Genomic DNA, 27,339 nt, shown 5'->3' on the forward strand with positions numbered 1-27,339 from the left:
TCTTGATTGACATCAAGTACAAAAAATATCCGTCAAGTGGTTTAGCTTTAATGCCCTTCGCAAGAGAGCGGTACACAAGTGAGTGATAGTCAGTAAAAGATGCATTCAATTACACAGAAAATTTTGCAGGCCGTGCCATGCCCTTCCTTCCTATTAAAACACCTTACTTTACTTTACTTTTGTCCTCCGCTTGTTCCTCTCAGTCATTAATGCTTTACTTCTACATCTCTACTACGATTCAAATGCAATAGGTGTCATCATTAGGAAACATATTACATATCCTCAAAAGTACAGCATATGTCTGCTTTTCTGTTTGCAAATGACACATTGCCAATCTGAAAGTGTGGATTTTGTCGTTCATCCCAACCACACAATAATCCAACAGGTCAGATCCTTACCAATCAATACACTAGGTACTTGGGAAGTGAAACCTTGTGCAGATGGGTGGATTTATTCAAATAAGTATAACTGGGGTTTGCTGTGGGCAATTGCAACATTTTTAGACCTTTAGAATTTGCTCTTTCAATGATATTTTCATTTTCAGTGGATTCCTTATAGATCTGTAGTTACAGCCCATCAAATATGAGTTTACTTCTTGTGGATTCAGCTGTACACAGAAATTATGATCAAAAAATCCTAGAAATTTTACACAATTTAATATAACTTTATTGGAATATCTTGATGCTTTTTCAGTATTTTGAAGGGTAACATGAGTAAATAATAATAACTCAAACATCAGCCTCAGCACAACTTAAGGTCATAAAAGATAATTTGATAACAAAATTCATCATGAGCCGTTTCCAGTCCAGGATTCCTGATTGTCACACAACAATGGAAATATTTGACTTACTCAATTTTCATCCATCATCTTATCAAACTTTTTCAAGAGGTTGACTGGGCGGAGTGTTTGGATTCTGTGTAAACATGTTTAACTTAACAATATGGTATAAAGTCCCAGGAATAAAGTTGAATTAGTTAACTGTTAATCCTAACCCTAACCCCAATCCTATATCTCTTGGGGTGGCGACAGTTAAGTGATGCATAGCTATATGTGGTTGTTTTTTGTTATAAACACATCATCAATGTGTTATCTAACAGCACACATAATCAAGACCTGGGCATAAACAATAGTTGCATAATGATCGATGTATAGAATACAAATAACAGAATGTTATATCTTATTTTTATAAATTATTTGATGAAATGCAATCACAGAATGTTTGGGTTCATTATAGAATTGAGGGCATTGTTTATGCCAATGGATCACGACTCAATTCTATTCAAGCCATATTGTAACATTTCCATAACAAATAGATTTTGTATTTCTTTTCCACAAAATGTTTGTTTTCACTGTCAGATGTCCCCTTATTATTTTTAACCGAATAAATGTGGCAAAACAAGGAAAATCAAATTTTAATACCAGCGCCTATGTCAGTCAATGTATGTCACTTCATCGACTGTGACTGAGGTCGATTAAAAACGACAGGACGTGATTTTATTAAAAATCTCAAATTTTGTCACAAATACAGCACCTATTTTTATTAGTTTATTAAATAATGCAAAAATACAATACAATCATGTAAAAATCAGAATATTGAAAAACATTGAGGGTGTCCTCCTCAGTATATTACAATGTTACAATATGGCATTAATGAACCTCTTAGTAATTTAACTTGAAAAGGAAGAAAAGTACTAGATACATGATTACTGGTCATTCAACACTACTGTGTTGAAAAACACATACAATTTAATTAGCCAATTTGCTGCACAAATGTCACTTTACTTCTTAGACATAGTGATTCAGGACACACTCGTACTTTTCTTGCTGACCTGATATCTGCTTTGGCTCCCCAGCTTTCTTGATGTATTCCTACCAAAATAAACAAGTGGCAAAAACAGAAATGACATACAAGGGTCATTCAAAAAGATCTACCTCCATCATCACATCTCTGTTATCTTACATGCAAGGATATTGAAATTAATCATGATGATTATACTCTGAGAGTATAATCATGATTAAAAATCTTGGCTACAAAATATAAGTTATTTGATGAAAATGTAATATTTGGTTGTTTAGATGTGTTGGTTAAAGCGAATATAGATTTGGTACGCCGGAAATGGTTAAAACTAGAGCCAAAAGTTTAGTAAGCATCATATTGTAGCTTCGGGAAAAATAACATAAACATGTTTTTAAGATGCGGTTGTCCCACTGCTTACTTGGGATAAATAAATTTGTTCCTATTGTAGCTCAGCTGGCATCCTCGGGACTTCAAAACAAAAATAAAATATGTTTTATATGAGACGAAAACATTGAATGGTTCAACAGACACACAAATGTTCGTGAAACTTGTCACATTTCAACTAGATCAATTCATAATTACGTCCTAATATTAAGCAATGGATGCATCTTGACGTGGAAATAAGATGAACAGTTTGTTAATAGCCTTGTATATACTTGCAAAATAAAAAAACTGTGCCATATTTGATTTTGACTTATGAACCAATTAATAAGACTTGAACCTACAAGTGCTTGCCCGATCAAAGGCAACAACCTATGGAAAAGGGTCAATATGAAGGCTATTTTAAATTTGTTCTGCAAAAGACACAATACCCAGTAAAACTGTATCTGCAAGCATTAGATATTGATTAAATTATTTACACAAAAATAAAGCAATTAAATCATTTTCTGAAATAAATCTGTCCTGATTTCCATTGATGTGGCTACGTTTTTAATCAAAATTAGCCTCTCTTTTCAGACTGTTTCCGACGTACCAAATCCATATTCGCTTTAACCAACCCATCTTAGCAACTAAAAATGCATTTTAATTAAATAACTTTTATTTTGTAGCCAAGATTTAAGAGTATAATCATAGGCAATTTCAATATCCTGGCACGTAAGATAACAGAGATGTGATGATAAAGGTAGAACTTTTTGAATGACCCTCATATAATAAATGAATCCAAGGGAAAATGTAGATTGAGGGTTTAACGAGTGTAAACAATCAAGATTTCTAGTGTACAGCATATCCAGTCAAGCACACAGAATTTATCAACATGAATTCATATAATGATCATGGGCAGTACCATATCCAGACCACTGAGCACTACTACACAAGAATAGAAATTTTAATAAGAAAATTCATGAAAATCACTTCAAAATTGGTGTGCGAAATTATTAAAGTTTAGGTGAATGAGATTCTTCCAAAACATTTGCAAAACTAAATTTAGAAAGTATTTGTTGACAAATAAAAAAAATCTGTTGATGGATACTCTTGTAATAAACACACAAACTTGCTAAAAATTCACAAAATTTTGCATCGAACTGGTGGAGCTAACTGTTCTTCCATTCAAATGTGTGGTGATTTGTTTTCCAAAAGTTCCTTTCTACATGCGAATGGTGCAATATGGCAACCTTCAGCAGTGTTAACCTTGAATTGATTTATTTGTATTGATAATTTCTGTGTGATACACTGATATCCAACTACTGGCTGCAACAGTTGATCAGTCACATTCTCTCTCAAATGCTTCAGGGATTCTGCTTAACTGGCCATGTTGTAACTTTCAGCTGGCCCACCAGCATCAATCACACCAACCAAATCTGATTAATATTCATGACATAATTCATGCTACAATGCGGCCAGTATCATGCTGAGGATACCATGATACAGCTCCTAGAATTCCATTGAACCAACAATACAAGCAGATGGAACACATATCCAGCATGGATTAATTAAAAATGTGTAATATGCAAATTAGCTCATTATAATACACAAATATTATCCCAGGAACATCAGCTGTATCGACCAGCCAGCATAAAGTTATGAGCTTTTAAAATCTATGTTCTGTATTCAAATATTTTAATATTAAAGCATTTTTATACCACAAATAAGTTTCCCTATCTAATGTTATAACACAACAGATTTGAAGTTGACCATGATTGTTGGTGAATTGAAATATGAAAATATGATTAAAATATAAATTTGGTCTATATTAAGTGACCTATATTGTTGTTGTCAGTTCCCAAAGGAAAAATATCTAATATGGAAGTCAAGGGTCAAGTAAATAAGAATACCGTAAACGTTCGCCTAATGGTGCTATGGACTCCCTTGAAACAACTGGAATTTTAGACACAAACTAAAAGTGCCCTCCCATAAAAATCCCACTAGAAAATCAGGGGACATACCCTTAATTCTTGTTGCGATTTTTAAAGGAGGGAGCATTCTATTTGTACATGAAATTTACCCCAAGGCAAAGGAGCCCAGGTGCGCCATTAGGCGAAACGTTTACGGTATTGCAAAATGTTTTAACCCTTCTTGTGCTTTTATGCTATGAATTCAAACCTTTACAAAAATAGCATTGAACATTGGCCCTGGTTCATGAGAAATTGCCCCTTGTCTTAGCAAAAGCCTGTGAACAGGGGCATTTTTATTAACAAAAAGTTGCCTATATATGACCCTTGCTGTAATCACAGACATTTAAAAGAGAGCGCATTTAAGTACATAATAGAGAAGCACTTTATTAGACATGTAGGCCTATGCCAAAGTGCATATCACTTCCTGACAACAGGTCACACTGGCCAGACAGGACAATGTACAACAGGTCCACTGGGTTTTCAGATAAAGCCCCCCCCCCCCCAATTAGAGCCCTGCAACTACTAAAACACAATAAGTATAAAAAATTAAAAATTGTTAATAAATTGCTTAAAAGTGAAGGATAGGCCTAAGTCATTCAAATGATAAAGCAAATTTACCACAATACAAACAGAAAAATTGATCCCTTACCTCACACTCCTCAAATGTAGCATTTCCCTTGGCTATCTTGGCACCAATGCCATTCTTGAAAGAACTGTATCGATCCTGAAACCATTATAATATATATAAAAAAATAATAACAAATACAATCTAAGTAACTTTCTTTTGGTTGTAATTGCAAAACACCTACTGATATAACAAATGAACACAAAATTCAGTTAACTGGGTAATTTGCCGAAACACCTGTAGTACAGCTGCTAAGCTAAACACCTGTAGTACAGCTGCTAAGCTAAAGTATTGTGCACTTCCTAGTAGAAGCATGAGAATTTCCACACATGTGGTACAAGATCCAATGTTAATTTTAAGATGTGGAGCCATATTGAACAAGTTTCAACTTACTCCGATTTGAGCAAAAAAGGTGCCAAATTGCTCATCTTGACATAAGAATCAAGAAACGGTATAGAACTTACATTCTAAACTTAACTGTTTACTTGTTATGTGCAATGGAAGTTAAAGATCATCAGTGGCCTATGGCCACCCAATGGCCTTTGACCTTACTTGCCCTCTATCTCAGTAGGTGAACACAGTACATAGGCAAAACTATTCTTTTTCTGAATCAATTCTGAACTTGCCACCATTTTTTTCAAAATTGGAGCAAGTTGACATTTTTACCCGTGCAACTAAATAGTGACATTTTACTTTAAAATGTGTATTTTTTTACACAAAAATCCATAACGATAGGTTGTAGATAGCACAAACTATACATTGTATTAATCCTTGTGATCAGACGAGTAATTTGGTATATCTTAAAATCAATATTGGACCTTGTACCACATGTGTGTTAATTTTCATACTTCCACCAGGAAGTGCACAACGGTTCCTAGTTTAGGAGCTTAGCACCTGTACTTGAATGAATATTGAAACAGTTGCACACATGCACAGAATATGTCAGCATCTGCTAAAAAACGGAAAAATTAAAATAACTCACAGCAATCATCATCTTCATAACACCCCCTTCAATGAGTTTCACAGCAGCTCTCAGCCCTCTAGCAAAGGTGTCCATGGCTCCTATGTGAGCTATGAACATATCCTCTAAACATGTGGATTCTCGGCGAACTTTGGCATCAAAGTTGAGACCACCTGGAGCAATGCCATCTTGCTCAATGACAGCCTGCACAAGGAGGAAATACAAATTAATTGTTAGAAGATATGAATTGAATACCTGAGTGGAAGAAGGGCCCAACTCCAATTTTTTACAAAAATGAGTTAGACTCAGCATTTTATTGGCAGCAGATTGTTCTCCCTTGTGTGAAAGATGAGCCACAATTCACTCTCTAAAATCTTCCACATACACTTAATCATGGTTTTCATGGAAGAAAGGCCCAACTCCATGGAGTTGGGCCCTTCTTCCACAAATATGGGTTAAAGAGGAATTTCGTTCATCCATGAAATCTGCTTTTCACTGCAATAAACTTTCGTGCTAAGATATTACATGCTTCTACTTGTGCAATTAATGGATCATTACCAACTTTCTGTAGCTATTTATAACACATCTGCTTACGAAACTGGCACTTGCATTATATTAGTGGAAGAAGGGCCCAACTCCAGCCCGTATTAAGACCTGTACCGTTGCCATGGAAACATCATATATAATTTCGAATGTATGTAATATTGTATGTTCATGTATTAAAGGTCCCCTGAAGATGAAAACATCCTGCCTATAAAACTTTTCCAAATATTAAGTTTTTTCTTTATATCTCAAAAACAGTTTTGGTGGAGTTGGGCCCTTCTTCCACTCAGGTATTCAATTATTCATTCATTCAATCATTTTCTATTTTCAGAATCACACCCGTAAGTATTTAATTAATGTCACAAATGGGAATAACTGCACACTGTTTAGATTCCATATTATCTATAATACAATTAACATCAAATTATTTTATTTCTTCCTAACTGTGCTATAGAACTACTGTACAGTGTGGACTCATTGAGCCTGCCTGGCTCTCAAAAACACCTGTCCAAAACAATGAAGGTGGAACAAATTATATCTACAAACATCAGGGTAGCTTAAGGACTTGGTCACTCACCTTTACACAGTATTTTTTGTGGGACCTGAAAGCACACATCACACACCAAATTGCATTCTCCATGGAGGAATGCCCTTCTGATATCAAATACTTTCTTTTGGGAAACTTAACGTATATCTTCAATACGAAAGATCAAAAGATGGTCGGCATTTCCTCCCAGCTACATACATTTTAAAGGAGTATTTTGTGATCCTAACATCCACTTTTTATGACATTTTTCATTAGATAACCACGAAAAAAGCTTATTCCCAAAATTTCAGTTGATTCTGATTTTGCGTTTGCGAGTTATGCATGATTATGTGTATTACACTGCTCCATGGTTTTTCACACCTGTCCCAACCCACTCAAGCCTCCACTGTTATTCAGATTTCTTTTATTTTCTGTTGCTTGATCAATGTTTTTACTCAATGCAGCTTTTTATCTTTTTCTTTTTTTGATCAGAGCTGGTCTCCACTATATATTCCTTGGTCTTTGTCTTTTTTGAAATCGCACAGGTTTTTAACTTTGTTTATATGTTTTGTGTTACTCCTACCCCCATTGGATGGTGTCATATTTTCCCTGTTTTTAATCTTATCCATTGCTAGCGTGACACTGTTGTATCCTTTTGGATCCATCCTTTGGTTCCCCGCTGGTCAGTTGGAACAGATTTTCCCTGATTTTATGTACTGCTCCATAGGCCAGTGTGTTGTAAATTCGTGAAAATATGAACACATTATTGTCCGAGCAATTTTGAACTTAATCCCCATGTAAAAGTTCAATGACCTTTTCCCACAAAAAATGGGTCCTGTTGAAATGGCCCCCATAGCCTATAATGATTAGCTCGATAAGTATTTTATCTCAGCCAAATATGACAAATTTAACATGATTTGCACAATGGTTACCACGTACAATCTATTGGACTAATAGGGAGGGGGAAGGAAGCGAAATAGGGAGAGATTAAAAAAGTCAGGAGGAAAGGGCGAGAAAATCACTGTTGGCCTATACGGATACAATGTTGCCCTGCTTAGGCCCATGCATAGCCAGGATTTATTGGAGTGAGGCCGGCTCAAAAGTGGACTTTCTGTGACTTAAGGGCTGCTTTTCAATGTTGTTACAGAAAAAGTGGACATTTTCATTAGGACTGGCATGTTCGGGAAGTGCGTAGCACCTGGCCCGCACGCCCTGGCGATGGCCCTGCAACATCATCCATGCCATTATGAGCATGGTGATCTGCAAGTCTGACTTAAACAGGAAGCCCCACTTGGTCAGTTCTCCATAGAAGAACTGGCAATACACCTGTTACTTTAATGACAGACAGAACAGAATTTACATGGATAAATTTTAACCCTGACTAATTTCCCATGGATTTTGAACCAAAAGCGGGGCTTTCACTTTAAAGTGTTACATTAATGTGAATGAGTGTAACATCAAAGGTTTTTTCTGCCTATTGAAATTAGAGACATGAACAAGAGGGCACTAGCCGGGGGTCACTCCCATTGTGGCCTGTACACCATCCGCGATAATCAACTTTTGAAAAGCACCCTAAACAAGGATTTAACCCTTGTTAAAATGATACCCTAAACAGGTAACACACACCTGTTTTCACACCCTAAACAGGGATTTTATTCCTTGCATCAAATTTCATACCCTAAATTTCATTTCCGCGTATTAGCCATATTGCAATTTTGCCAAATATATTGCGATTTTTCATGTTTTTGACAACATAAACACGATACGCGCGTATCGTGCCTACCCAACGAAAAACTACCCTTTTTACGCGTTTTCATTATCGCGATTAAACATGGAACTATCTATAATTTGGTTCACCTCAAGTTTGGTACTGACGTCAATGCTCTTTCGCAGTTGCGCCGCAAGCGTTCTGACAAATCGCCCCTGTACGCGTGCATGTACACTCAGGGCGTTTACCTTAATGCGCGAGATTTGATACTGCGGCGAGCGAAAAACGCACCTACGTCACTACCAAACTTGAGATGAACCAAATTATATTTTGGGCCATTGTTTACATTTGCAATTATGTAAACCATCTCAGAAATAAGTGCCCACCCAAAATGCCCTGGGCTGTTAATATGGAATGAATATGGTACATAGATCCATATCAAAAGGATGCACTTGTCAGATCTATGCTACATGTATGTGTCTCTTTTTACAAAAAAACGAGGCATAAATACCAGCCTCATCTCAAGTGAAAAGAGACACAAGTCATGTAGAAGTGGTGATATGGATGTACACATATTATTAATACCCATGCATATGTCACACATCTGAACTCTACAGATGAATTCATAAGTGTATTCAACAACTTTCCATTTACCTTCATAACAAGTGTAGCATTCTTGACATCCATGGGAAATTGATCTGTATCCCACCCAAGGTCTGGAGAACCAGTGTTTGAGTCAACAGAACCCAGCATACCAAACCTGTAGTCATGGAAATAACAGCAAAATCAATCACCAGTAGTGTTGTCAAATCATTATTAAAATTTATTGTATCTCATTTGGTCAGAGCATATAGCGAGCAGGGCGACCAGAGAGGCCATGGCTCCACACTTTTTGACAAATTTGTTACGTTTTTTTTTTAGAGCTTTATTCCAATTTTGGCGTATATTTGTATTTTATTAGCCGACCCACAATTTCATGGCTGCCTCCAGGTCCCAAAATGCCAAAGGTCCAAAAAGTTCCCTTTTTTGATGCAAAAAGTCCCATTTGCGAGCGTAACTAGCGAAAAAATATAGGTTTTTTATGCCTTTTTGGTTAAAAAAAAGCCCATTTCAAGCGAAGCGAGCGAAAAATGGAGGTTTTTAATGCCTTTTTGGTCCAAAACTGTCCAAATCTGCCACCAGTCCAAAAAGGTTCAAATTTTGAAAAAAAAGTCCACTTTTTCAAAATCAGCACCCCAAAATAAATCCTGGCTTTAAAAAAATTGCTACGGCCTTGCCTTTGGTCAAAATTAATGTTGCTTCAATTGAATGTAAAGCTTTTACAAGAGCATGCTGATCACCTCAACCACATACATAACAACATAAGGGATATAATAAGGCAGGGAGGTGTAATAGAATTGGATAATCACATTTTTTACAATCTAGTTTTGACAAATATAATACCATATCCATAGATATATAGGGAGTGTCTGAGAAGATAAGCAGATTCATCAATCCTGCAGCTAGATGTGGACACCTATTATTCCCGTTCTAAGAAACTAAGGGGTATTTCCAAGTGGGGGGCACTTGTATTTCAAATTATATATCACCCTTGTACAAATGAAAAACAAGTAAAAAGGGTCTTTTTCATGGCTGAGCGCGATATGAGAGTATCAGCAAAAATGGGAAAACGGGGCACCTTAATCGCACAGATGTTACTCGAAAAGGGTAACCCAGATGCCAACAGAAATCAGTGAAATGACGGTAAAATTCTTAGTGGAATTGCCCTCAAAAACTCCTCAAAACATGTGCTTTTTTGTTGTTTTTTCTTCAGGTGTCTTGACTGATCACTACAAGTAGTTTTAGGCGAGTTCAACATGACTCACAACACTAAAATACCTGCTTAGGGTAGGAAAACAACCTTGTACATGTAGTACTTGCTTTGGGTCCATTTTACACTATTGAAAAATATTTGCTTTGGGTACTTTAGAAAGTCCTTGTACACTGATGATATACAAGTGCCCTCCCCCCTTCCTGGCCCCAGGATATTCTCAATTCTCAGTGACTGAAACAGGGGCGTAGCAAGCGGGGGGACAGGGTGGACGAAGTCCATGGGCCCCGAGGGTTTAGGGGCCCCAAGGAAAAGAGAAAATGAAATAAGCGCTGATTTAAAAGGCAGGGCACCTGGGCCAGGCCTAAATTTGGAGGCCCCAACTCACCGTGAGGAAGGCATGTGCACTCAAAAGGCCCGTTTTGTTTACAAATTGGGGGCCTACTGTAAGATCGACAGCGGTGGCAGAAGCATTGCAAATTAGAAGGAAGTAGGGCCCTGAGCATATTTTGTTCCGATCTTACTAGGACATTTGCGCGCGAAATAAAGTTGTGCTTTTTGAAGGGCTAGTATGATATGCGCGAAGCGCACCAAATTTTGCAATTTTTCCATATTTTGGTCCAAAAAATGTTGTTGTCGGACTAAAAAGAATACGCAAAGGGCAATTTTGGGGGCCCCTCTGGCCCAATGGTAAATCCGCCCCTGCTAAAAGGCCCCCACAGGCCCACACTGTTTCTTGTCCATGGGCCCCGGAGGCTCTTGCTACGCCCCTGGACTGAAAAGATCCACCACCTTAAAGATCATGCACCTTATGTCTACTCCATTCCTTGTGTCATTTATGGTGAGCAATACATTTATAGTCAAACTATTTAAAATAAAGATCACAAATTTTATAATCAAAAGTATGTTTGGACTTTGACAATTTTTGGAATGTTCATGAATTAATTAATCAACCCCTACCATTGTGGACTTTTCATAACAAATTGTATTTAGGCAATCATTGTGAATTCAATTGGATCATTATCATAGGATTATACCAAACCGGGTAATGGTTTTCTTGTATAGCTCTGTTTTGGGGGCCCCTCTGGCCCAATGGTAAATCCGCCCCTGCTAAAAGGCCCCCACAGGCCCACACTGTTTCTTGTCCATGGGCCCCCGAGGCTCTTGCTACGCCCCTGGACTGAAAAGATCCACCACCTTAAAGATCATGCACCTTATGTCTACTCCATTCCTTGTGTCATTTATGGTGAGCAATACATTTATAGTCAAACTATTTAAAATAAAGATCACAAATTTTATAATCAAAAGTATGTTTGGACTTTGACAATTTTTGGAATGTTCATGAATTAATTAATCAACCCCTACCATTGTGGACTTTTCATAACAAATTGTATTTAGGCAATCATTGTGAATTCAATTGGATCATTATCATAGGATTATACCAAACCGGGTAATGGTTTTCTTGTATAGCTCTGTTTTGGGGGCCCCTCTGGCCCAATGGTAAATCCGCCCCTGCTAAAAGGCCCCCACAGGCCCACACTGTTTCTTGTCCATGGGCCCCGGAGGCTCTTGCTACGCCCCTGGACTGAAAAGATCCACCACCTTAAAGATCATGCACCTTATGTCTACTCCATTCCTTGTGTCATTTATGGTGAGCAATACATTTATAGTCAAACTATTTAAAATAAAGATCACAAATTTTATAATCAAAAGTATGTTTGGACTTTGACAATTTTTGGAATGTTCATGAATTAATTAATCAACCCCTACCATTGTGGACTTTTCATAACAAATTGTATTTAGGCAATCATTGTGAATTCAATTGGATCATTATCATAGGATTATACCAAACCGGGTAATGGTTTTCTTGTATAGCTCTGTATTGTTTTGGATTTTTGTTGTTGTTGGAGAAAAGAAACTCAACGAATTATTATTATTATTATTATTCAATAAACTACTTCAAAAGACTACATGCACTGGTCCATCTGTTTGTTTTTCCAAGTATCTTGACTAAGCAATGGTTTGTATTTGCACTTCAGTTGAGAGAATGACAAGCAGAACATGAAAGAGTCACTGACAATGGAAAAATAGCATGCATAGAAAAGAGGTCACCAACCAACCAATTAGGGATGAATCCAAAACAATATGGTTCAAGTTGCACACTTATAGATGAGACTTATCTGTGACGCCTAAGAGATAAAAAGGGGCAATGAGTCATCTGTCACTTTCTCTGCAAAAGGTACCCTTATTTGGATGACTTATTTTCAACATGTTAATGGTGGACAGTCACATACAGTTTTTACTGTTTTTTTGTAATTAGTCTTTTTCAAGTAAAAAATTAATATGTACTAGCTTAATGCATGAATGCTAGCTGGTGATAAACAATTTCTGAAAGTTTAAACTTACTTTCAGCACAACAAATTCATCTTACCCTGAATTTTTTTCCATCAGAAGAAGTCCCTATGATGTTGTGTTGGACTTGCCCTTTTGTTGGGCATAGCCAGCAAGCACTTCTCTGGGGGGGGCAAAAGGGAAGACAACTTTGAAGGGGGCAAACATTGATGAAAATGGCCAGAAAATGGGCTAAAAAGTACAAAAAGGCCTAAAAATCTTAAATATCAGGGAGGCCAGCATTCCACAGGGGGCAAGAATTTTCAGGGGAATCTCAGCTGCCCACCATTACCCCTCCCCCTTTGGCTATGCCACTGACCATTGGCAACTTTTTGTTCAATGAGATCATTGTATAAGGATGGCAACTCCAGCCTTGATGCCAACAGAAAAAATCAGGTGTTTTTTAGGAGATTCCCTGTGGTGAGTATACAAGGCCGGACATGTAGACACAACTTTCCTCTCCTGTTGCATGCAGAATATAAAACAGAATCTTGCCACAACATTGACTGGGAATCCATTAATGTTTTAGACAAGGATGATAGAAGCCCCGTTTAATGAGGGAGGCCATCCAAATAAAATAAAATCACCAGAACTAAATTGTGATTTAAAGGACTGGAGCTCCCATCCTTTTACAACACCTTCATTCAACCAAAAGTCACCAATGGTCAACAAAAGGGCAAGTCCAACACAACATCATAGGACTTCTTCTGAAGATATGCGTCACACATAGGAAAGGTTAGTTGAATTTGTTCTGCTGAAAGTTGGTTTAAACTTTTACAAACCGTTTAATGCATGTTAACATTTCATATGCAAAACTAATGTGTTTTGCAGAAATGTATACAGTATCCATAAAGGAAACTTTATATACACGTTTCTATAAAGTGATAGGGGTGAAAACGTGAATGCAGTTTGCATTCACGTGTAAATTAAACCCACTACTTGATTTGTAAGTATTTGACTTGTAAGCTGACAATATATGTATAGAAATGGTGATCAATGCATGGCAAATACACAAATAAACTTGACTATTGGATTTGCATGGATTTTCTTATGCTCGGGCATAGAGAACTTCAGACTGGTCTCTCCTGACATAAATACACTGAGTGTCTAGCTTATTATTAATTGTAGATACATTAGCACAACAAAAACAATAATGCAGTGGGATTGATAGATCTCTGAATGTTTACTTACTTGGAAGCCATGACAACATCATGCTCATATGAGTGACCAGCAAGCATGGTGTGATTTGGTTCAACATTGATCTTGAAATGATCTGATAATCCAAAATGTTTGAGGAAACCAACCACCGTCATTGCATCTATGCAAAGAAAAAAAATATCATGTCAACTAATGAGAACATTTTGAGCATCTTTAGAATACAGCCCAGCTCATCTGAGTCCGAGCTGAGTAGAGTCCATTTGTATTCGAATCTGAGCCAAGCCCGAGTTGGACTTGAGTCCAAGTCCAGGGTCTGAGTCCAGATCCAACAAAAATAGGACCCGAGAGTCTGGATTCGGTCAGAGAGTCCATATGTCTGGGGGAGGGGACACTCAAATTTGGATGTGACAGGTATCGGGAATCATGAAACATATATATATGATGCTTTAAAACAGGAGGTCATTGTGTATAACAAAATGAAAGAAAGGGGTCATTGGGTATAAAGTTTTGAAAGACAAGGGTCATTTGCTAAGACATGGAAAAAAAGGGTCATCGGGTAAAAAATGTCAAAAAAATAGAACAAAATTCTATTTTTTGTTCCTAATTTGCCAAATATACAATAGAAATTTCTGAAATAAGAGAATTTGAGAGTTTCTGCATTATTTAGTAAATTCTACAAAAGGGGGACATTGGGTAGCCGAACCTAAAAAAAAGTCATCGAGTATGACTTTAAAAAAAGGGAGGTTATCGACAGGCTCATGTTCAAAGTTGAGTGCACCCCACCCCCACACAGTTGACACTGGCACTTAACCAAACAACCATACACTTCAACCATGACAATAATTTGACACAGCCACTCAAAAATTTGGTAACCTGAAAACACATAATTATGAACAGGTATAATATCCCCTAAAAAACTACATATACTACAGGCGGTATGCGACACGTGACGTATAAGGCCAACAAAGATACAGGACTGACAGCCCCATTCAAAATAGACGGTTAGCAGTTACAACTTGAAAAACAACATACTTACAGTGGGGGTACTTTGTCGCACCTCAACGGTTTTATAATTTTGGTTTGACACCACATATTCCACATTTAGAATTGTTTGTGAAGATTTCATGATTATGTGTTAATTCAATGGCGACGTCCAAAATGGCGATATCGCATATGCCACCACCTGATGTACTTCATGTATCATGTGTGGCACACTACATGTAACTTACACATGTTCCCTAGTTACTAGCTAGAAGTGTCAATAGTTACTGAATATAAATAATATATTTGAAATATATAATATCCAGTATGACAATCATCCATTTCACTTAGACCCCGGTCACACGTACATAATTGCGTCATCCGACCGTCGTTTTATTTGCCATGGTCCAACTACAGTTGACTAAACAACGTACGGTCACACTGCAGTGTACTGTAGTTGGATAATGATTATATACTCGCAGTCATACGCTCATGTATGCTAATTACACTGCCATTCAAAAGTATTGCTAAAATGCATGATCCGATGACGCATTCTGGTCACACAGGTGTTTTTTTGTACTAACTATGGTCCGACCATTAACTATGGTCTGACCATAGTACGATGCTAATTAGCATAGTTGGGGAAAGATGGTCTGACTATAGTCTGACCATGGTTCTGTGCGGTCACACACTACCCGTACCATGGTCCGACCATCTTTACTTGGTAAAAACATGCATGTGTGACCGGGGTCTAAGTTGTCATATTTTGTTTGTTTGTTTGTTTTGTTTTATTTCTTCTTTAACCTGGGACACTCAATCAGTTGAAAACACAATTAATCATCTGTTCTTCCTTGAGGCCCAGCATATACAGCTCTTTAAGCTATTGTCATTGCTTATGATGGAAGAAATCACATTGTCTAGTCTGGTGCAAATATTTTTTAATAAATAATTAATTAATAATAAATTATTTCTTCATTTAATATTTTAATGTACCATGTCAGCCTACCATAGTCATATTGATGCCTTGTAGGTTCCTTGGGCTTGGGCTCAATCAGCAGCTGACCTTGGAAACCAATCTTCTCCTTGTAATCTGTAATGGAACACGGTAGAAATACTAAATTTCTATTGCAATAAGCATAAGATAAATGATTTCAGCAATTAATACAGCCCATTCCTAATTTGTTCTTTCATTTTGACATTGTAGGAATCAAATATCTAGTGATTCAATCCATGTTTGTTTTTCCTCTTTCTTGGTTTGGTACACCATTGTGTGATATCTAGTGATTCAAGCTCAAACCCATGTTTGTTTTTCCTCTTTCTTGGTTTGGTACACCATTGTGTGAGTGTTCATTTGAAATGCCGTCAGAAGAGGACACACACCTGGATGCACATTGATAGCCGTAGAAACACAGCAACCACAGACGTTCTAAATTCCTTTCCCCCACCAGTGTATGGCTAGGTTTAAGCATTTTGCTGAAGGGCTATATTCAATTTTTTTACCCTTTCAATTGTGACTTTTTCCTTTGAAGGGGTATAACACATTGCCCAAGGTGTAATTCTTTATTTCGGAAGACTTATTTAAATAAAGTGTATGTGTCTAAATTTCAATTGTTGACCCAAATATATTTCGCTATGCACTCTAGAATTTTCTTCTACAATTATTTTCATGACTAACTCAGTGCTATAATTAGTAACTACTGTCTCATCCCCACAACCCCTCTAGCAATTAATGACAATTTTGGCAACATTCAAATGATTCACATATGAAGGCAGATGCAGATCCCATCACCCCAAAATGAAAATATTGGGTATTTCTATATCAAATCATGGAAAATATGAACATGTATATTGTCAAGATTTTGTATGTGTTTGACTTGGACTTCAAGGGGTACGCAAAGTGCATGACGCGTGTGTATGTGCTATTTGTGTGTTAAAGAAAACCTGGGTGTATTATAACCAATGAAAAATACAAGTAAGACCATGTCTCATTTACCAGTATTGGAAAGGGTCTCGGTTAGATTGGAAATAAAATGGAAATAAAATATGAATGAATGAATGATCAAGTGCACGGTGTGGTGCAGTGTTTCAGTTGTACAAAGTTCTCTTTTGAATAGGTCCAAGTTAAAAGTCCTTAGTTGCAATTGATTTTTATTCGGGTGCGCCGTTGGATATCACATTACCGGTGCAGCCGGTCAATGTGTGAAAACTACAGTACTGGTGCAGCATCACTGTGTGAAATTGGTCAAGCTTTCATCAGGACTGATGAAGTCAGAGCCACATCTGACGAAAGCTTGACCAATTTCACACAGTGACTGGTTGCAATTGTTATGGAATCCCGTCGTGAAAGCATATCCACTTACTAGTCCTCAGTTGGTCCTCTAGTGTCATAGTAAGGGAGTGTTCATTAATACTTTGGTAGGGGGGCTGGTCTTCCCAAATTTTTGCTCAAGAACTTTTTGACCCCCCTCGATGCACTGCTAAACTTTTTGACCCCCTCTTTTGGCAGACAAAACTTTTTGACCCCCCGCCATTATCATAACAAACATTATTGTTTCCAGTGGTGTGGTATCTGGGTCACATGTAAGGGAGGAAAATGTTTGAAACATTCCCGGTGGGACAATTGCGCATGAAATACAAGCACAAGGAAATTTTCATTTGCTACTTAAATTAGATTTGTCCCAAATCAGGGTGTTTATCTGATTTTACAGGGATAAATGAAATAGAGGATTTATTTGGAGGTTCATAGGCACAGCAGCATAATTTGGATCCGTGGCTATTATACAAATGCGCGTGAACTGCGCAAAAAATTTGACCATATTGAATCTTGAATGGTCAAATATTGTTAAAATTTAACTAATTTATGCAAACAGCTAAAATGGTCAAATATGAGATTAATTTGGTCAAAATCACGCAAATGTACACAGGCATCAGTTTTGACCCCCGAAGACCGTGGCACCTGGGCCTGCGCCCATCGCCACCCAGACTGCCCTATGGTAAATCTAACCATGGGTCTATGTGTACAAAATAATTTTGCAATGAGAAATAGTAAACTGAAGTATGTAGTTTAGGTGCAAAGAAATCAAATTTATTTGTAATATTTTCTTGATTTAGTTGTATTTTGATCAGATTGATACATAATCATGTTTGTAGCCTACTTTGTAGAGATATAATATTCTATGATAAAAGTGCCAGTATTTCATAGACCAACCCAGATGTTGCTGATCATCTTTAATGTTATATTAATTAATAGACATGTGTACACTATAAAGTGCCATCATTTTTTTCGAACAAAAGCACTGAAAACCAAAACTTGACCAAGTTAAAAAAGATGTAGAGGGTCTCAATGCGCGCGAAGCGCGCGAAAATTATGGGTTTTAAAGTGGAAAACTTTTTTTGGCCCCCCTTTCCTTCCACCTAAAACTTTTTGGTCCCCCCTCTTTTAAGGTCCAAAACATTTTTGGCCCCCCTCCCTTTTTACCAGCCCCCCACCAAAGTATTTCTGAACACTCCCTAATTTGTAGTAGGTGTTTGAGTGGCCAGGGTGACACACTTACCAACAGCCATTTTGAAGAAGTTTGCTGCATGAGTAAGCTCTGCCAGGACATCTGTATTGAGAAGTGACTGGAATCCTTCACGACCACCCCAGAATACTGTATAATGGAATTGAAACATTTGTCTCACAGCATTTACTTTATTTCAGCCTTTATCTCAAAAATAGATCTTCTGCATGTTCTGTTAGTGGGAGCTGGTTACAAATAGGGTGTGTTGCACCATGGTAACTTGGTCACAATGCTCTCTACACACATTTGATTCAGTTGATTCCCATGCAGTATTCAACATTGTTTGAGCAAAAGCTCGAAATAAGACTAAATTTCCATCAAAAGTAGCACCTAAATGGGTGTAAAACATAATATCATTTATCAATCACTTTGCTTATCACACCTAACGTTGGCAGAATGTACCTGTCATGTCATTAATTTGCCAGGCTCATACTGTTATTTATAGTGTTGGCGATGAAAAGAACAACAAATTACTTTTCTGGCGAATCACAAACATTTCTTTTAAAAGGATGAGGCTTTTGACTGTGACCTTGAAGAATGTGTGTAGATATAAAATGTTCAGTACAATGTAAATGGACAACATATCCATTTTCTGAAAATCCATCTGGTCCTTGGACATGCATGTGGCTGAGGGCTTGCGTGCAGTATTGAACATTTAGGGGTTTATCCAGGAATACACTGCAGGGTACTATCAACCCCCTCCTAAAAAAGTTTTATTGGCTCTTTTTATGAAAAATTATCATCATCCGATTCCAGAAATGCAAAAAAAAAAAAAAAATGCAAACTTTTTTAATTGGACAAATTCAGCCAACATGTTCAAATTGGTTTCATTTGGACAAAACTATGCATATTTTTCTTTTGAATTTACACACCAGAATGTTTTCTAATATAAAATAATGATTACATCATAAAAGTTCTATAACATCTTTTTATTTTTGAATAAGTTCATCAGGATTGTTAGATATCAATTATTGTGCTTTACAAATCCACTTGATTACTCACATTTTTAGACGTTTCATCTTCCTACGGAAGACTTCATCAGTAATGTGATGAACCAGCAACACTGGCAACATTATCAACCGTGATGAAGGGATATACTCACTCAATCATGTATATGACCAGCTATTACAAAGAACTACACCCTCTGGAGATGAGAGTAGGAGTGTTGCTGGTTCATCACATTACTGATGAAGTCTTCCATAGGAAGATGAAACGTCTAAGAACGTGAGTAATCAAGTGGATTTGTAAAGCACAATTTACCAATAATTAAGTTCTATAACATGTTCCATTATCAAGTTGTTAGCAAGTGGTAACACTACATATTGCCCTTCATCATACATGTCTTGACAGTATCTAAATCAACCTGATAATTAGGCTATTGAGTGTGGTTATCTAGCTGCATTTATTTGTTGGTCTTTGCCGGCATTGATGCTATGGTGACATGAAATGTATAGCACAATAGTTTTTTTTATTTTATTGATTTGATTTCATAGCACCCTATTCGATGCCGTTGTGCACATTAGTAACCATTGCTTACTGGTTCAAGTCTGAACTCATACAAATCCGGAAATTTGACATCTCTGCAATTCTAAACCCTAAAGGGTTACCATTATCGTATTCCCTTATAGTAAAGTAAACCTGGGTAAAGTATACATTTTCTGGACTCAAAACCAGTTATTTGAAACACAAATCCTTGATTATACAACTGGAAAATAAAACTCACAAGGTCAGAAAGTTTCCATGATTTCATACAATACTTTTTCTGATAGTATTTTAGGAAATCCAACAATTGAAGAAAGGAAATCCTACAATTGAATAAAATCTGACTTAATTTGATAGCTTGGGAACACCAATGGAAAATGAGTCATCTCCAGCTTTTCTATAAAATGAGTGTGGAATGCAGAGGCGGGTAAGATCAGATGAGGAGCGTATATGCAATCGGACCCAGGAGGCCACATGTCATTGACCAGTGGGTATCATTCCTGAACAAAATTCTCATAAAAAGGGTAATTTTCAAGGGCATCTAAAACAAGCAAATAAATTTTGAGAAAAAGAGTATTCTTGCTCAATGAGCAGTGGCCTCCTGGGTCTTGGAGTTGGACATTGCATATACATAAAAAAAAAGAGCAGTGATTTATAGAGTGCTACGCACAGGCTTAACCTCCGGAAATGGAGTAACTTCATAACTCCACAGGCACAACGCCTAGACGTTGATCCACAAGCCTCAGCACACTTTACAGGTTGTCGCTGACCACTACGGCCCCACATCATTCCATTTACCATTTATTAATAATTCAGGGACTTTGCTGCTACAAGAGCGCACACCCTAGACATTCCATAAATAACCTTCGCAACTAGGATCAGCTCCCCGAGTTTTGTACTGGTTACAACAAGACAATTAGCAGTAAGTTCCTTGTCCAGGGGAATTTCAAGCTAACTCAATTTTTCCACAAGAGCATACTAGGCACCGCCAGGGTTCGACCCCACAACCTCTTGCACCATAGGCGAACGCCTTATCGATTGAGCTAACTTGACTGCTTGACATTACTCATCAGTCTTACCTATCTACATTTCATACTCATTTTCTGTTGGTGTTCCCAAGCTATTTTCTGTTGGTGTTCCCAAGCTATGAAATGAGCTCCCTGAGGCAGTGTTCGAAATAAGTGCTTATCCTCTTGTCCAAAAATCACTGGGGACAACCATATTGAGCTATGTACTTATCCCCTGGACAACCTCTATTTGGATTCTTTGTACTCAAAAACATGACATTTATATTTTGGGGACAACCAAAATATTTTGAGGACAAGCAGAATTCATGCTTTAGTTGTCCTCGGGACAACCTCCATATTTTCCTTATTTCGGACACTGCCCTGAGGTCAGGGAAGCAAGGTTGGTGTCTGAGTTCATATACATTCTTTAATCATTTGTTATCCAGAAGATATTGTTAGGGTTTTTGGGGCAGCGCCCCCCAGGCGCGCTCCCTATTTAATTTCACCAAAACAACCTAGAGACGAATGGTGGTTCTCCGTGACTTTCTTTGATATATACCATTGAACAAACACGCGATAAGTGAGCTTAAAATGAACCCGAAAATGCAGTTTAGTCTCATCCCCGCTCTGTATTTGCCACTATCAGAAACAGCACAACATAAATCGACTGATAAGGAGACTAGGATGATCTCTGTGACAACATTTTTGCGACACCCTTTAGTGAATGTTGTTAATAACTTTGGGTGATGTTGAGTGAGCTGTATCATGATGAGATTGTTTACTCAAGCCAACGACATTTAGACATTCGGGTCATGCTGTGTATAGCATAATTGGGTCAATTAAGATAAAATTCGTTACAGAGAAGATAAGATGTGTTTCATGCAATATGACATTAACTAAGGGTATGCATGATTGCTATATATTAGCCTATTCCTTAGCCATATTGCTATAAAAGGGAACACTAAGTGTGTTTGGTCTATTTTAAACATGGCAAGAAAGTCTTGGTGAAAACTATGCGTCTTTCTGAATGATTTTAAGGATTAAAGATATGACTAGGCTACTATATACGGTTTGACTACCAGAAAAAAATCATGAAATCTTTTGTATCCAAACAAATTATAGTTAGCTTGTACTGTCGTTCGAAATATTAACATTTGATCCTGATGTGACAAAAAAAAAGAAGCACAGATTGTTTAAACACATATAAATGCATAGGCCTACAGTTCACTTGTACTGGTCATTTAAATATGACATTTGCCGTGATAAACTTAAGTGTAGCACAAACATACATGTAGTCATTTCTAGACAAATAAAACATAGGCAACCTTGGCTCATGGGGCCCAATAAAATTGGATTGGACATTTACTCCTCATTAATATACTTCAAGTTGGAATTTTTCTACAACATAATCATATATAAATAATTTTTCATCTGAACAGAATTCTAAATATGTTAACCTATAACCCTTATTTTTCTTACTGTTGTGAAAAGAATAGGCCTATTAGTACGTGTAAGTCAATGTTTGTCGGGATGTGTCAACGGTCCACGCCTTTGTTGGTGGGGTGTGTGTGGATGTGGATGCGGAGTGTGTGTGGGGTGCGTGTTTGGTGCGAGCTGAGGGTATTACTATACAATGATGAATGATGATATCACATAAAACTTCACAATTCAGTGGTTTCGTGCAAAAGATTACTCTAAATTTGTTCCACATATAGCCAAATGATGAACTTTGTCACTGCTCATCCCTTTTTAAGGGATTTTTTATTTGTTTATGCTACATGTAGGTATTTCTCTTTGCAATACCAGATTCCAACAGTTTTCAAATTGCAAAATTGCACCCTCATCACATGCAGACCAATATTTAAGGCAAAGCAAAGCTTAAAATGATTGATTTCCATTTTCTTTACACATAAAATGGAAACCTTTTGGTTCTAGCATAAACCTGCAGTACAATGTTCCAATAAAATACAAAATGTAAACTGCTCAAGATAAAAGCATACAATGCAAAGCATCATGAACCAGTGCAGTATTGAGATATAGCTCCAAATGCTTATTACAAAATTACTAATGCGTCTTTGGCATGTCTCATTACAAAATGCTTCATTTGTATTCCTTCAGGTATATTACGAGGTAATGAACTTACCAAAGTTTTCAGCTCCCAATTTCTTTCCAATTTCTAGTCCTTTCTTCACTTGTGCAGCTGCATATGCCACAACATGGGCATCTGGGTTGGTGGCTGCTCCATTCATGAACCTGTAACCATGCAAGACAATTTAATACATCTGTCAGCAAGTTAGACTTTCCCAGCTCCTCACAAGTTTGTTTATTGGAATATATTATGGTTTTTATAAGGGGAGCCAGGCAAGATCAAGATTTTGCTCTGGTATTTTCAGCAATGCCAACAAGTGATAACACTCTGAACCCCCTAACACAAAATCACTGTTAATGTTCTGCATGCTAGTCATAAAGGCGTCAACATAAAAAGTCTCAAGCTTTGAGATATTTTCTCAAAATATCAAGAGCTATCTTGAGAACCACTGAACCAATACTAAGCTTGTTTGTACTCATTTTCATGCATGTTGTTCAATCAACCTTTATTAACACAGCAAGCAAAATACATACAAGCAGGCAAAACAACAAAGATTGTTTACAAATGCCCAGGACATGTACGGTGCAGGGCTGTACGCAAGACAAGAAAATTAAAAAAACAAACAAAAAAAACATAGGCTAATGCATAACAATTGTCAATAATGTAAGAGGCAGATGAACGGCAAAAGACTTCAAGCTTGAGATGAGGTTGATCAGATGAGCCCCATGTCGGTTCATAACGGGCATTCCAAATAGTATAACTGGAGAGGATAGCAAGTTTGCTTAGGTCCTTTTTGATTGACTTGGGTGGTTTGGCTTTGACAAAGGAGAAGATATTGGAAATCCTTTTGGTGGTATCGGGTGTAACCATACCATGACCCGATTTCTATGCAGGTGAGATTGCAAGTATAGCCATTCTCGGAAATGTCTGATATAAGGTTGGTATATTGTTCACAAGCCTTGCTAACGAACTGCCAACTCGACCAAGTGGACATATTTCTTCTCAGTGTTGATTATAACAATCAGGGGTGTGAGTGACCTCTACTGAAAAAAGAGGAACTTTGTTCAAAAAAGAGGAACCAATTTAAATGAAAATTAGCATGTAATGTTGTTATTTAGGTTATGCATGTGGGTTCCTCTGGGTCAGGATTGCCAAAATACCTTGGGTGTGCAAATAAATTGCAAGTATTCCACAGAAGTTTGATGCCATGTTTCTCCATCAGCTCTTTAGCTAGGTCTGTAATCTCATCTAGATTACGATTGGTTTCCTCAAGATCAGCGCCCTCTGGTGCTAGGTCTCTGCAGACAGATGTATGAGAAAACAGTAACACATGCAGTAATTCATGAACTTATATCAATATAATTCTTAGTGTTTGTTTAATTTCTTTTTTAACCAAGCAGCATTGTACCAACCTCAGGGGCCATTTACACCTCTGGCTTGAAATAGCTGGACAAAATTGTTTAAACTTTTCAGCCCAACAAGTTAATCTTGTTTTTGCCCATTGTTAGCACTAAAATTGCAATTCTTAAAGCCATATTGTAACATTGTAACATTGTAACTCCGTCAATATTTTTTATAATTCTGTTTTTACACGATAAATGTACTTCAGTGAACTATAAGATACCATGCACAAATCAAGACTTTAGCTGCTGTAGTTTTGTCAAAATCTGAGATTTCGAATAAACCGTCTTAATAAGATGGAAATGTTACTTGAACGTGTATGCAATGTTCATAGAACAGTACGTACCCCGGTACGTACATGGCATGCGGGACAATCATACACACACATCAAAGAACCGTACTGTAGCACAACCAACGGAGTAACATATGCATTGGCGCAGGTAGTAAATTCCAATTTTCTTTGCTTGACCTCAATTCTCGCTATTCACAATAAGGGCGCCGCCAGCGGTTTGCGATGTAATCGTGATGTATCATGGGAAAAGTTCGACATCCAAGTCCGCGCAATACGAATATTACCATGCTATTACATAGGAACACGTGACAATATTTTTTAGTTTGTCAATATAACGGTATTACACGCAAATCGATAGAGAAAAAATTAATTGTGCACATTTCAAATCACATTATTAAGTATTATTGAGTATCGATTCGCGTGTAACACCTTTATTTTGACAAACTAAAAAATATTGTCACGTGTTCCTATGTAATAGCATGGTAATATTTGTATTGCGCGGACTTGGATGTCGTCCTTTTCCCATGATACATCACGATTACATCGCAAACTGCTGGCGGCGCCTCTTTATTGTGAATAGCGAGAATTGTTTGGCACAAAATTAAACAGGACATATCTGACAATAAAAGCTAACATTTTATGGAAAAGGAATACTATTATCTATTTTTTATGGAAATGTTACAATATAGCTTTAAAGTGGTTCACTTTTTTGTCTTGTTTCAATGGTCGTTCCCACCAAATTTCAAAATTTCATAAACCTGCAGCAAATCCTAATAAAACAAAGTCAAACATAAAAATAAATTTTTTCTAGATGCTTATTTTCATTTCATTTATAAATCTATTACTTTTGTTTTTCATTGTATTATGAGGAAAATTATGAGAAAAGAAAATAAGCATGTCAAAAAAGAGGTATTCTTATGTTTGACTTTGTTTTATTAGGATTTGTAAACCTATTTCTTTTGTTTTTCATTACAAAAGAAATAGATTTACAAAACCTAATAAAACAAAGTCAAAGATAAGAATACCCTTTTCCTATGCTTATTTTCATTTCTCATAATTTTCCACATTATACAATGAAAAACAAAAGAAATAGATTTACAAATCCTAATAAAACAAAGTCAAACATAAGAATAAGTTTTTTCTAGATGCTTATTTTCATTTCTCATAATTTTCCTCATAATACAATGAAAAACAACAGAAATAGATTTACAAAACCTAATAAAACAAAGTCAAACATAAGAATACCTTTTTTTTCTACATGCTTATTTTCATTTCTCATAATTTTCCTCATAATACAATGAAAAACAAAAGAAATAGGTTTACAAATCCTAATAAAACAAAGTCAAAATTTTAAGGAATTCAATAGAGGGCGTGAATGTGAGAGGCCTGAAAACCTCATACTAAATTGCTCCTAAATTGTGACATAGCTGGACACACAATCATAAGCAGAAAGAGAGCCATTGTGACACCACCTAATTTACCTTTCACCTATATTTGTTATTCAAACCAGTTGAATTTATCATAGGCGTAGATCCGGGGGCAGGGTTTTCTTTTTAAAGTATTTTGCTGAAGGGGTATTTTCAAAAATTTTGACACTTTCAATTGTGAATTTTCCCTCTAAAGGGGTCCAAATTATTGCCCAAGGGGTATTTTTATAATATTATTTTGGAAGACATTTTTAACAATGTGTGTGTTTTTGGAGCAGTGGTAGATCTAGAGCAGTCAGAAGGGGGGAGGGGGCAATTTTAGAAGAAAATAATAAAATGTAAAAAATGCCCTGTGAGAAGTAATAAACTTTTGCAAAATGAAGACCTAATTGAAGCAATTTGGTGAACCATTTTGGCACTATTAAATGAGCAGTCCATGGAGCCTTTTGTGGACAGCAAGTTTTCCCTATTATGGTAGGCCTATAAATTGTGTTAAACATATATTGACAAATGTCTAAAGCAGAAGTGAAAGTGGCCATTTGTTTAACAACTACGCAGGGCTTTTCACTTGCACAGTTTTTTTGAGACGGGCTGTTATAACTGTGTAAAATTTAAGTTTGAACAGTTGAAAAAGCCGAAAATTTGTGAAATGATGTTCCATGAATCCTTACGTTGTCACGTTTTCCTGTTATCGTAGGCCTATAAAACGTGTTAAATATATTTTAAATTGGCAAATGTGGGGTGTCTGAAGGGGATGTTACCCCCTGAGAGGGAAAATTTTGCAAAATGGTGCATCATTTAAACAGAAACAAGGCGGTTCTCGAACCACGAGTCTCGCCTGCTTTTCTGACCGCCTGCTTTTGCGATAACTTTTGGTAGAGAGGTAAATGAATTTGGGCACTATTATCTGGCTGATGGTAAATGTACCCACCAAGTTTCATGCCCATGCAACAGTTTTTACTAATATGACCTCAGATGACCCCTGGTGGCCCTGAAATGACCTTCTAAAATTTTGGCTCTAAATGTTGACTGTACCCCTCGTGCTAAGTTTCATGCCCATACGACAGTTTTTACTAATTTGACCTCAGATGACCCCTGGTGGCCTCGAAATGACCTTCCAAAAATTAGGCTTTAAATGTTGACTGTATCCATCAAGTTTCATGCCCATTCGACAGTTTTTACTAATTTGACCTCAGATGACCCCTGGTGACTCCAAATTGACCTTCCAAATATTTGGTTTTAAATG

At 36.9% G+C, this 27,339-nt stretch overlaps 1 protein-coding gene across 1 annotated transcript in view; it reads right to left on the minus strand.

Annotated features, from left to right (window-relative positions):
• Nucleotides 1-498: 498 nt before the first annotated feature.
• The window catches only part of LOC140165736 (uncharacterized), a 37,319-nt gene continuing 10,478 nt past the window's right edge, over nt 499-27,339 (minus strand). The window contains exons 5-13 of the mRNA XM_072189051.1: nt 24,134-24,271; nt 23,028-23,137; nt 18,390-18,485; nt 15,842-15,925; nt 13,888-14,014; nt 9,150-9,255; nt 5,740-5,922; nt 4,782-4,856; nt 499-1,870 (exon numbers count right to left, since the gene is read on the minus strand). Of these exons, the coding sequence (XP_072045152.1) occupies nt 1,787-1,870; nt 4,782-4,856; nt 5,740-5,922; nt 9,150-9,255; nt 13,888-14,014; nt 15,842-15,925; nt 18,390-18,485; nt 23,028-23,137; nt 24,134-24,271 (1,003 nt within the window). The 3' untranslated portion in view covers nt 499-1,786. The remainder of the gene's footprint in view (nt 1,871-4,781; nt 4,857-5,739; nt 5,923-9,149; nt 9,256-13,887; nt 14,015-15,841; nt 15,926-18,389; nt 18,486-23,027; nt 23,138-24,133; nt 24,272-27,339) is intronic.

Source organism: Amphiura filiformis, chromosome 12 (genome assembly GCF_039555335.1).
Source record: "Amphiura filiformis chromosome 12, Afil_fr2py, whole genome shotgun sequence".
NCBI lineage: Eukaryota > Metazoa > Echinodermata > Ophiuroidea > Amphilepidida > Amphiuridae > Amphiura > Amphiura filiformis.